This window comes from Panthera tigris, chromosome B4, assembly GCF_018350195.1.
Source record: "Panthera tigris isolate Pti1 chromosome B4, P.tigris_Pti1_mat1.1, whole genome shotgun sequence".
Classification (NCBI taxonomy): Eukaryota; Metazoa; Chordata; class Mammalia; order Carnivora; family Felidae; genus Panthera; species Panthera tigris.
The window spans coordinates 40,234,293-40,247,212 of NC_056666.1; the positions used below are offsets into that span (position 1 = coordinate 40,234,293).

The 12,920-nt window shown below is 44.8% G+C and overlaps 1 protein-coding gene across 1 annotated transcript in view; it reads right to left on the reverse strand.

The window, feature by feature from the left end:
• ANO2 (anoctamin 2) overlaps positions 1–12,920 on the reverse strand; it is a 318,443-nt gene that overhangs the window by 66,473 nt on the left and 239,050 nt on the right. The window contains exon 15 of the mRNA XM_042993671.1: positions 6,203–6,277. Within this exon, the coding sequence (XP_042849605.1) occupies positions 6,203–6,277 (75 nt within the window). The remainder of the gene's footprint in view (positions 1–6,202; positions 6,278–12,920) is intronic.

Sequence of the window (12,920 nt, forward strand, 5' to 3'; positions counted from 1 at the left end):
TGGCCTCTGTCACAGCTGGGGAAGAGGAACATAGCAGCAGGGCACTGTCTTATTCTCAACCATCCCATGAAAAATATCCCCAGCTGATCTGGCAGACTGGCATCCCTGAAACCCTCCCCACAGCCGTGGTCCTGACCTCTCCTGCCAACGTTTAGTCACAGGGGGTGGAGGAGAGAAGGACGTTCAGTACTCACATGTGTTGCAGTATGTGCCTTTGGCTTTACCCTAATTCCATAACCAAACCCCACTTTTTTAGAAACATCACCCTGCCCCTTTATGTGCCACTCCACACCTTGTTCTAGGGCTGTGCCAAGCCCTTTTCTTTAGAAGACAGAGTTGTTTTTTTTTTTCAATGAAAAAAAAATAAGGAAAAGTTAGCATAAAATAAAGATTTTTAAAAATCTAATAGGTATGAGACTATGTAATTTATTGTCCAACCCATAATACTTTTGAAAGTAAGAAGGAGTGCTATTGATCTTTATTTCTGTCAACCCAAGCACGCCTGACTGTAAAGGGGTGATCTTTAAAGGGGTCCTGCCCTATTTCTACCACTCTCCTCCTAGCTCCTGTTCACGTAGTCCAGTTCTGGGCACTGGCTGATGACAGGTGGGGGACCCCAGGCATAGAGAGACACAACAATTAGTTCTCAGTTCCAATATAGAATCTCCCATTTGTATCGAGATGTGGAGTCAGTCGGGTGGGGTTGGGAAAAGGAAGATCAAAGATATAATTATATATTACTTCCAAACAACACAGAAAAAACTCCACACCAGTTAGGAGGTCTCCATGGAATTAAAAAAAAAATTAGAACTTTGGGGAGATGACCCACCATTGAGCCAGTTTTCAGTACCGGCAAACCTCAAGAGTGTTGCGGGTTTGGTTCTAGACCACCGCAATAAAGCAAGTTATTATGGTGAAGAAAGTCAAATGAATTGTTTGGTTTCCCAGTACATATAAAAGTTACGTTTGTACTATATTGTAATCTATTAAGTATGCGGTAGCATTATGTCTAAAAACAACCCATCATACGTACTCTGATTAACAAATACTTTCCTGCTAAAAAGTGCTAACCATCTGAGCTTTCAGTCAGTTGTAATCACTGATCACAGATCACCGTAACAAATATAATAATAATGAAAAGGTTTGAAACAATGCAAGAATTGCCAAGCTGTGACATAGAGACCAGAAGTGAACAAACGCTTTGGGAAAATGGTGCCAAGAGATTTGTTCAAAGCAGGCTGCCACAAACCTTCAACTATAAAAAATGTAACACCTGCAAAGTGCAATAAAGCACAATAAAACAAAGGTATGCCTTCATTTGTCCGTGGTGGTGAGGTAACCTGTTTGTTGTTGACACTGATGCTGATGATACCAGCTCCTCTCTCAGACAGTAGACAAGCTTCTATTTTCAGTGCTCTCCTTGCCTGACTGATCACTGGCATGTGACATAATTGATTGCCCTCCCCTTGCAATACTTTCTTGGTTTCCACAACTCCCTACAATCCTTTGGCTGTTACTTTTAATCTTGTCTTTTGGATCCTCCTCATGCTCCCAAACTTGCACATGGCAGTGTCTTGGGACTCAACCCTTGGACTTTCCTCTGTTGATGCTCAGCCTCCTGGTAATCTCATACAATTTCATGGCTGTAAATACCACCAGTACCATCTGATGAGGAGTCCTCTGAACTGCAAATTTATATCCATCATGAAGGCAACTCCAGAATTCCTCCCTATCCCAGTAAGGGATAACTCCAGCTTTTTTGATTGCTCAGGATAAGAACCTTAAAGTCATGGTGGACTTCCCTCTGTTTGCATCCTATGATGAAATTCTTTTGGATTCACCTTTTCTCCAAGTATAAGCAGTGCCACTTGCATGGCTCTGATTCTTGGCTTTCTGTTTTTTCCACTGGTCTAATTATATCCTGGCAACAATGCCACACCATCATATTTATTACTGTTTTATAATAAGTGTTCATTTGGTATATTCTTAGTCTTTGTCCTTCCATATAAATTGTCAGGGAGAAAATAAAAAGACCTAACACTGTTATGGTTCCATTAATGGCCACCCAACTTATATGCTATTATTACTGTGTACACTGTAATTCTACCTTATTTACTTTTATTTTAATGTTTATTTATTTTTCAAAAAGACAGAAAGACAGAGTGCAAGCTGGGGAGGGGCAGAGAGAGGGAGACACAGAATCTGAAGCAGGCTCCAGGCTCTGAGCTTTCAGCACAGAGCCTAATGTGGGGCTCGAACTCATGAACCATGAGATCATGACCTGAGCTGAAGGCAGACGCTTAACTGACTGAGCCACCCAGGCACCCCGATTCTACCTTATTTTTAACCCTATGAGACACCATCATTATTGTTTTCACAGCCAAGGTACGCATAGGCTTTCCCACATATTTACCACTTTGTTCTTCACTTCTTAAAACTCTAATTCTCCATATGGGATCACATCTGAAGTACATTCTTAGGATTACCTTTAGTGAAAGAAACAGTTGGTGGCAAACCTCAGTTTTTGTTTCGCTATAAATATCTTTATCCTAATACTTCTATATTGTATTTCTCCTGGGTAAAGAATTCTGGATCATCAAGTGTTTTCTTTTCAGCACAGGAAGACAGCATGTCAGTATATTCTGACTTCCAACTGCTATGTGAAATCAATGGCTAATTGGACAGTCTCTTCACTGAAGGTAATCTTTTGATTTCTGAACATATTTGAGATTTTTCTTGTGTCTTATATATTCTATGATTTCATTGTGATGAATGTAAACGTAGATTTCATTTTTCCTGCTTGAATTTCATTGGGATTCTTTCTTTCTTTCTTTCTTTCTTTCTTTCTTTCTTTCTTTCTTTCTTTCTTTCTTTTGGAGAGAGAGAGAGAGACAGAGAGAGAGAGACAGAGAGACAGAGAGAGAGAGAGAGAGAGAGAGCGCACAAGTGGGGGAGAGGCAGAGAGAGAAGGAGACACAGAATCCAAAGCAGGCTCCAGGCTCGGAGCTGTCAGCACAGAGCCCGACGTGGGGCTCGAAGTCACAAACCGTGAGATCAAGACCTGAGCTGAAGTCAGACGCTTAACTGACTGAGCCACACTGGGATTCTTCAATCTCCAAATTGGAATTCTGTTAGCAGAATTAGCCAGTTAGGTGACCATCGGTTAGTGTATCTTGTTCATTACTATTCTCGCTCCTTTTGCAGCAGTGCAATTAAATACATGTTAAATTTTCTCAGTCTGTTTCCAAATCTATTAATTTCTCTTTTGAATTCTCAATCTTTTGTCTCCCTATGCTGCATTATGGATAATTTTTTCTAACCTGTGCTGTACTTCACAAATTATCTCTTTAGCTATGTTTAATTTGTTGTTAATCCCATCCATGGTGTGTATATATATGTAATATTATGTTTATGTACATTTATATACTCCTGTTCATATTCATATCATATATGTTCATTATTAAATATTTATATATTCATATTTATCAATATATATTCATTTCTAGAAGATTATTGGCTGCTTTTCAAATCTTTAGGTCATTTTTAAAATAGTTTCTTATTTTTGGCAGATATTTTCAACCTGGCTGTCTTAACCTGTGACCTTTAGTCTTTTCTGTCTATCCCCACTGGTTCTCTTTCAGAGTGCTTCAGCTTCTTGTGCAATTGATTGTTTTTAACTGTGTTCTCTTTTTGGTCCTGGAAAAATTCTGGGGGATTTTTTGAGGACTGGTGTAAATATGCTTTCCTACAGAGAATCTGTGTTGGCTTCTGCCAGGCACCTGGAAGGGCTGCCTGTCCTCGACCAAGTTTACAGCCCGAGGTTCCCTGGGTCTCTCAAGTGACAAACTATGCTGTAAGTCCACGATGGGGATCATCCATGACCACTTCTCAGAGACAAGGTTTTGTTCCTCTTTTCTCCCTGTTCTACTTAGAACCAGAGCAGTGTTCTCTACAGTCACACGAGTTGGGAGGGGGTGGGTTTAGTTCTATTTTACATTTATTCTGAGAGTGTGGTTCCTTGTGGAGTTCCAGTTTAACTTGGTGAGAACTTCCTGTTAGCATCCCCACTTTGAGTGAGCCATATCTTCTGATTTCTATCCTCCTTGCCCCATAAAACCACCAAAACCAAAGCCCAAGTTTGTCTACATGGGAAAATGTCCTCAAAGTAAAAGCAGTATTAATGCCCAGGTATTTGTTTCTTGGTTATCAGTTTCCCCTAGATGGATCCATATTAGGAATAGCCTGGTATTGGGGTGCCTGGCTGGCTCAGTCAGTTAAGCATCCAACTGGTTCAGGTCATGATCTCACGGTTCAAAAGTTCAAGCCCCACATAGGGCTCTGTGCTGACAGCTCAGGGCCTAGAGCCTGCTTCAGATTCTGTGTCTCAATATCTCTCTGCCCCTCCCCTGCTCACACACTCGCTCTCTCTCTCTCAAAAAAAAAAATAAATAAACATTAAAAATTAAAAAGAAAGGAATCGCCTAGTATTCTTTACTAACCTATCAGCCCCCCAAGCCTTTAGGAAGAATGAAAAAATACATCCATCCAGTATTTTTTGTTATTTTCAGCAAGATGGGGTGCTACTAATATCCTAACCTACCACTACTGGAGATAGAAGTCTATTTTACTTATCAATTTTCTTATTTATATATGTATTTGCCATCTGTAAACTCCTTAAAGGAGGGATTATTTTACTTTCTACTCTATCCCCAGTGCCTAAGAACAGTGTCAAGCACATAGATGGCACCCATTAAATATATTTTTAATACTGTTTTATAAAGATTTTACTTTAAGTAATCTCTGCACCCAACGTGGGGCTCGAACTCACAACCCCAAGATCAAGAGTCGCACACTCCACCAACTGAGCCAGCCAGGTGCCTCCCCCACCTGCCCAGTTAAACATTTCTTGAATGAATGAATAAACTTGGTGATGACAATATGCATACTGTGGGAGGCTCTGAAATGCAAAACTAAACTTTGTATCATTCCTGTGTAACACCCTGCAACTTGCCACATATTCTTGAATAAATTCTATATGCCTTGCTCTTGTTAAGGTAACAGATGCAGACTTCTAAGTCTTGGCGAGGCACCCATCGCCTCTGTACTTCAGAAGATCTGTACATCATCTCTGTACTGCTCTGTGAAATGAGGAGCAGGAATAGGTGGTGCCTAGGATCCCTTCTCTTTTTCAATTTCTGAGATTAAGACATGGCTCCTGTCCCCAGTGATCACAGTGACCATAATAATGGCAATAATAATCTCAGATCAGGGCCAGAGTTGCCAGAGTCACCAGAAAATAATTATGATTTCAGTCCCAGAATAAGCAATCCCTCCCCAAACCCACAACTAATGCTTAGAAATGCTTAGAAATGCTCTAAGGACCCAACTCTCCTTTGTAAAACGGAAGTTCCAGTCTTGAACACTAGAAGGAATGTACACAGAAGGGGGGGGGGGGCAGGTGTCTCAGTGACCCAAGCTGAGCCCTTCTGAGCTTCACCTTCCTGAGGTCTTCTTGCTCCACTCACATCCTGGCTCCCAAGAATGACCAGCTACCACTTTTCTGATCTGACTTGAGCCTGAATCACAGACCTATTCCTGGTCTTTGCTGACATAGCTGAGACCATCTGGGTCTTCTGAAAAGGTTCTTCCAAACTCTAAGGGAGAACATAGGGAAGTAAACATGCAACTCTAGTAAACATGGCAAGGCTGAAGAATGAGGCTCACAGAGCCAAAGCTGGCTGTCTTCTGTGGTTTCCAGGCTCTGTTCTCTTCGACAAACCATCAGGGAGAGCCAGCCAGCCCACAGCCCCAACAGGCTGCCACAATTCTGCAGCCAGTTTACCGGGATTACTTCTTCCAAGGTCTTGGTCTGTCTCAATGCGGAAGGCACCACATCACAACCCACCCCCGGAAGTTCCGATTTCAAATACCTGGGCTCAAGGCTGGGAAGACAGAGCCCCCTTCTGTAGCCACTGAAAGCCACTGACCCCCATCCCAGGTCCAAGGGAATCACCTTTCCCTCTTCAGATGGCGGTAGTGGCCTCGCTATCAGGTAAGATCTTCCCTGTTTAGACAGGACTGTGGCTTCATCTTTACTAGTCCTCGTTATCCCCACAGCATACTAGAATAACCCACCCATACCATTTGCTCTACAGGATCTACATGCCTAAGTTACAGGCAGGTGTTCCATCAAGGAAATTACCATGAACAAGATGGAGGCGAAGTTCATCAAGTAACCTGGGAAACGATCTTTCCAGGTCAGCTTATCTTCATCATCCTGTGGAAACAGGAGAGTACAATCAGAAGGCACAAACAGATATATCGATTTTCTTTCAAATTTGCACCAATTTGCATATTTAGTCATTCATTACTCTAGATAGGTGTTTTCCTAGTCTCTGATAGCCACAACAGCCCTCCTAATTCTGTGATCTCTGCATAGCCTGGAAAAACCAAGGCGAAATGAGGACAAGAGTTGACCCTTGCCTCAAACTGAGCTGACATTTTAGTTATCAGCTGTGTGATCTCAGACACAAGTCTTGACATTTCTGACCTGCTATTTCTTCATCTGTAAAATGGGCGCGGTCATGACACCCATTCTGCCTAATGCACAGGATGGTTTTATTTACTTTGTTTCATTTTAAAGAGAAATATGTGAATGTAATAAAGCAACGGACAGATGACAGACAGAACCCGACCCAAAGAGCAGCATCCCCAAATAGATCATTCTTTAAATAAAACATCAACCATTCACTGTAGATCCTAGTAAGTGTACAAATTACCCACAACTGCCGTTCTTCAAAGAACCTGCACGTGTGATCGTTTGTTTCCTCCGAAAGGACTATGTTCTGCCCCCAGTCACAAAAGCAAACATTTTGAGGCAGAGGTTGGGCTGATGCCTTGCAGTCAATCTGTCTGCGAACCCCACCTTTCCTTCTCAGACTGGATCCAGGTCACCCAGGCCACTCTCCTGACCACAGTCATCCACCTTGGACAAACTCTGGGGGCCCGCATTGGCAGGGCGATGCCAGCAAGGTATGGATGTAAGACATCTCTACCAATTAGCTGCCACTTAACTTCTGCCCGGGCACTTGATTTCTCCAAGCTGCCGTTCTATAAGATTAGAATTGGTGCAGTGTCCTGCCTACTACCAAGGTTGTGGGGAAAACCCTCTAAAGCCACATTGGTGAAGATGCCCTGGAACAGCAAAGCGCTCCATGCTGGTGAGGCAGGAGTCCCCCTGCGTCTCTGCAATATGTCTGAGTCAAACTCAGCAAGTGAACGGTCCAGGGCCTCCTGCTCTATTTTCTCTTCCCTCCTCCCTCTTATTTCAGAACACACCTGCTTTGACTCTAGCAACAGTGCCATCTAGCCTGTGAGAGCTTGTACTGTAGGCTAAGGGCCCTCCTGGCCTAAAAGACTTCTTTCTAAAGACAAGTGGGTGCCCACCGTGTGCAGACCCTGGTGCCAGGCGTGGTGGGAAGACAGAAGAAAGTAGATATGGTCACTGCCCTGGGAGGCTCACAGTCAGATGACACAGAAGGGACACCCACACCAAAAAGCTTCAGGAAGCACTTGCCATTTGGGAGAGAGGGTTATCTGAGGAGTGAGGCTGTGGGCAACTTGAAAAAGGAATGGTGTGTGTCTTCCTCACGGCACATTGAAACTGAGCACAGGGCTGAACTGGCTCAATAAATTGGGGGTGGAAGTGAGGGTTAGGGCAGAAGCCATTCAGTGATTAGCAGTCATTCCCAGATGACATAAGTAAGTGACACTCATATTTCATAGATGGCATGACACAATCCAGGCTCTAGACACTGAGCCCAGCAGACTTTCCATCACACAGTGAGAACAGGTAACTACCGGTCAGACCATTCTGAACAGGTGGGAGCTTGTAAACTTACTACTATTAGGACTGGAACAAGACGTGTTCATATTCTAAATTAGGCCAACATTAAGAGGCAGTTAGCATTCCTTTACTTTTCTCCTTCAGTGTCAATTCTTAGTTTTACTCACACCAGTGATATTTGAGATTTTGATGAGGAAAAGTGAGGATGAGTAAGATAGTAATATCACACCAGATTACCATGCATCTTAGATTGATTAGCCAGCCTGTGGTGAGGGCCAAGCGGCATGCACCCACACACAGAGGTAAGAACTCTCAGCACCTCCCTCCTCTTTTAACAATGGAGATGACAACACTTGTCCCACCTAAGTGGCAGAGGCATTGTGCAGATCAGGAGTGAATGCCTCATGAGAGCTTTGTAAGCTATAAGGCGGTAGCAGACAAAAGTAAGATCTCATCAGCTTTATGGTTATGTCAAAGGTATCAAAGGATTAGGAAGCACTTAGCTAATGTCCCCATTGTTAAGATACAAGGCTAGCTGTCTTCTGTGTTTGTTTCTTTGTCTCTGTCTTGGGTCTTTGTCTCCGGGTTATGGCTCCTACTTCCAAGTCTCCAAATAGCAAACAGCTCAGCCACAATACTCACTTGAAACCAACAAAGTGCCCTTTGGAAATGGGAGCACTGACAGTGTAGCAGGTGAGAATACTATGTAAACAAAATCTTTCCAGAGCAGGTTTGAAAAGCGGCCAATCATCCTTGAGTTGTATTTTCATTTTTAATTAAGGTATAATTTACATAGAGCAAAATTCCCCTCATTAGTGTGCAGTTCCATGAGTTGTGATAAACATAGACTGCTGTGTAGCCACAGCACAATGAGGACAAGGAATAATTACAATTCACTCAATACCCCCCCCCCCCCCCCGCCCAAACCCCAGGTCCCTTTGGAGTCCATCTCCCCGATCTCCAGCTCCTGGCATGGCCTGCCATGTGTCCCTTTAGTTTTTGCCTTTTCCAGAATGCCGTATAAGTAAACTAGAGAGTATGGAGCCTTTGGGCCTGACTTCCTTCACTCATCACATGGCAGCTGAGACTCATCCATGTGGCATTCCCAGAAGTCTGCTCCTTTTCATTGCTGAATAGTGTTTCATTGTATGGACGTGCCATGGTCCACCTACCAATCAGCAGCAGAGAGGTGTTTGGACTGTTTCCACCTTCTTATGATTATGAATAAAGTCATTGTAAGTACTGGTGTACTGGTTTTGGTGCGAGAATAGGTTCTCATTTTACTTAGGTAACTACCAAGTCATGGGCTTGCTAAGTCATAGGGTAAGTCTAGAAACGAGACTGAGAACAGTGATAACTGTACAAGACACCTTCTGTGAAGATGAAATGAGGTAACACATGGGAATTTGTATGGGTCCGTGCCTGGCACACAGCTAGAACCCAGTATTTGCTACCTAATATCATTACCATCATTATTATGGCTTCATCTACCATGGACCTTGGCCATGACTGAAACATATCAGGTTAAGTTTCCTTGTCAAAGTAGCAAAGGAACCCCAATTCACTTTGGGCAATACTTCCTATAGCTCAGACCCAGGGACAACTCTTCCTGTTCCAGAGCTACACAACCATCCTGTGTGGCCTCATTCTGCCATTTTGGTGCCACTCTGCCCTCAGACATAGCTGCCCAATGTTCCCTCTGCTGAGTGAGTGCTCAAGAACTCTCAAAAACATCTACTTTAGAAACAGAGGTCCCACCAACTTTACCATATTCTCTCTTTTTAGTTCTGTCTCCAAAAATAGTTCCTTCTCCAGGAACCCTTCATAGCCTGACCAGAGTAAGGCCAGCTTTTGAGTACATGTCCCTCCTTTCACTGAGCCTGAGCACCCCCACCCCCAACTGGTCTTGGTCCCCAGAGCCCCAGCACACACAGCCTCTTGGGCTGAGCCCAGTTCCTGCCCCTCAGCCCTGTGGACTTGCCCATGACTGATGCCCAGAGCCATCTAGAGACTCTAGAGATAAAGACTTTTAGGGACAGGGCCTCAATCGAGGAGGGAAGTCTTGGCAAAGGAGCATGAGGCAGTCACATGGCACAGCACCTAAGTCTACAGGCATGCCTGAAGCCCAGGGCTGAATGCAGTGTAATTTGTGGCTAAAATGGAAAACATTCTTTAATCCTCCCACTGCTTGGTTTACCCAGCAGACATAGAAAAACAGACTCTGGCTCCCTGTCTCCTGTCCTGAGGTCCAGCCTGCTTACTCTGCCCTCTTGGCTCCCCACACAGCTTGCTGCTTCACTTTCTCTTGTTTCTCAGCCTGCTGCCTTGGCCTTCCTGGGTTCCAATGCTGGGCTGAGATCTTCTCTCTCCCTGACCCTGGTCCCCACCGTTCCACTGTGTGCTCTGCCCAGATTCAGAATGGAGACAGCCCCTCCCTACTCACTCTCTCAAGGGAACACTCTTCTGCACTGACCCCCTGGCAGGCCTCCTTGCCTGTAAAAGGAGGGAGTCTGGGCTGAAGCCATTAGCCCCTCCACTAGTAATATATGTGAGGCCTTAAGATATAACCTCAGCTATAACATCACACAAAGGCCTTAAGCCGAATGGCCATGGACTTAGAATATGTCTAAACCCTGTGCCAGACTCCAAGGCTGACCTGATCTGGGGTCTGGCTCCTCTCGAACTTCATTTCTTACCATTTAATCCCTTGCTTACTCCATTTCAGCCCCTTGGTTTCCTTCTTGCTCACTGAACACCCCAGCTGGTTTCTACCCCAAGACTTTTGTCAGACTCCTCGCTGACCTCTTTACCCAGCTAGGCCCTCTGCTCACACTCCTGTTCTCAGTCCTAGCACCCCTCCCGCCATGAGGTCTGTCCCAGTGCTCCAGTCCATCCCCTGGCCCTTTCCATTCTCGATCACATCTCTTCACTATCTGAAGTTATCTTGCTTGTTTATCTCCTCTCTGTCTCCCTCAGGAAAACAGAAGCTCCACGAGGACAGGCAGTTTCTGTGTCTACTTCTGCACTGGATCTCCGGAGCTGTGGTCAGCCTGGCCCATGGAGTTCACGTGCAAGTAGGACTCAGTGAGTGAATATCAGCTTGCAAACAACAGCCTAGCTCATTCTGGTAGCGCTCTGTGCTCACAAGGTTGGGACCAAGTATTTAATCTTGGAGTGCGACAAATTTAGTGCCACATTAAGAGGAGCCCACAAAACAATGCTGTGCCACTGCCTCGAGTTACACACCAGTGCCAAGACCTAAGGGGGAAATGCAAATGGTTCATGGTGACCTTTCAACATTTAAAAAAAACAGTCAAGCACGTGTCCCACGGGCACGCGCCATTGAGGACAGCTTTTCTCACGCTAAACAATACAGGGAAGAGTTTTAGCCTGTGACTGATAACCAGAGGTGTTCTGACCCATCTTCCTGCCTCCAGGCTAGGAGGCCACAAGCCATCCTGTGCTCATCAGGAAGATCTCTGTGACAGAGACCCTGCAGCCACACTTAGCTCCTCCTGGTTGTATCTTGTCCCTTTGGGTCACATATTATATCTTACTGTACCCTACAAGCCTCTAGCTTCAGTTTGGACCCTTTCCTGATGTTCTAGCCCACAGAAGACAGAACTGATCTGTAGAACATTTGCTTACAAACTGGAAGTTCTTCATGAAATCCCCCCTTATTCTTGCTTTCTTCAGGCTCCATACTCATCATTCTTATTTTTTTCTACCAAACACGTATGGTTCTGCATTCCCGTCTGTATCTACTCCCTCTGTACCATGATGGCCCTATAGGTGGGTATCCATAGCTCACAGTGCTGGGGTCGGCAGGGGGCTGGGAAGTAGGTCCTGAGCCTTAGAAACTGGACAGGAGAGGGTTGGGGGCTCATCCCCCAGCAGATAGATGCTCAGGGCAAAGAGAAGATGGGCGCTGCTATGCAGGCATGAGGTTGGAATGGGACACCCATGGTGATGTCACTGGCTCCCACATTAGCTAATCATCACAACCACTTGGGGAGCGTTTGAAACTACACCAGTTCCTGGCCAGGCCCCAGATCTACTTAATCAGAATCTTAGGGGTGAAAGAATCAGTTTTTGAAAATGCTTCATGGGTGACGCTGTAGATCAGCCCAATTTGGGAACTACTCTTCAAGACTCACCCCTCCCTTGCTGTTTTGCTCCAGGGCCCATATTCCTGTGGCTTGCCCCACTGTGAACAGTCTCGGAGAGGAGCTCACAGCGTGGAAGCAAGCTTGGAGACAATTCCCTCATAAGAAGAGTGTCCACACAGAATGTGTCATGTCAGCTGCCCTGCTGGCCCAGACAACTTGCCAACTGGCTCCCATCCACACCCTCCCCGCCCACCCGCAGGCTGACTGCAGAGATGGAGCAGGCACACATCACACTCGAGTGTGGGGATAAATTTCAGATCTACTGCACTGTGTTGGCAAGAACCCAGAGGAGAACGCACGCCCTAGGCATCAGCCATGCTTGGAAGGCCAGTAGCTGAGGCCTGGTGTGGTTTGCAAACCATTCGTTGGACATGTCAGAGAAGACTTAGCAGCTGATTACCTGGCTTCATTTGCAAAGTTTACCTTGCATTTTTGTGAACTTATTGAGCTTTAAAATTCCCCACTAGGTGCAGAGCAGCTTAATAGACACCATATTAGGGGATGGTCCCTGCCCTCCATTCAAAAGCAGAGGTGACAGGCTTCTCAGCATGGGGGAAAAAAATGACATTCGGAACTGTGTTGGTAACTTTTATTTAAAGACTGCGCCCTTTGAAAGATTTCAGGTGCAAATGAGTAAATAATGAACTTTACTCTTCTGAGTAAGGGCACTTTGTTCATGGTTTTAGTAACAACATCAATAAATTCTGGCCTCAAGCCAGGGACAGGGGTGTTACTCTCACACCACAGTTAGACTGTTAGATTGCATACATTTAAACTGGTGCTTGTAACTAGGTCTGCATGAGAAACAATTGTTCAGGAACTTGCAACAAGAGTACACTGGCAAAAAGACACTGTAATTAACTCTCACTGTGGAATTTAGTGACACTGAACTTGAGCCTGCAATG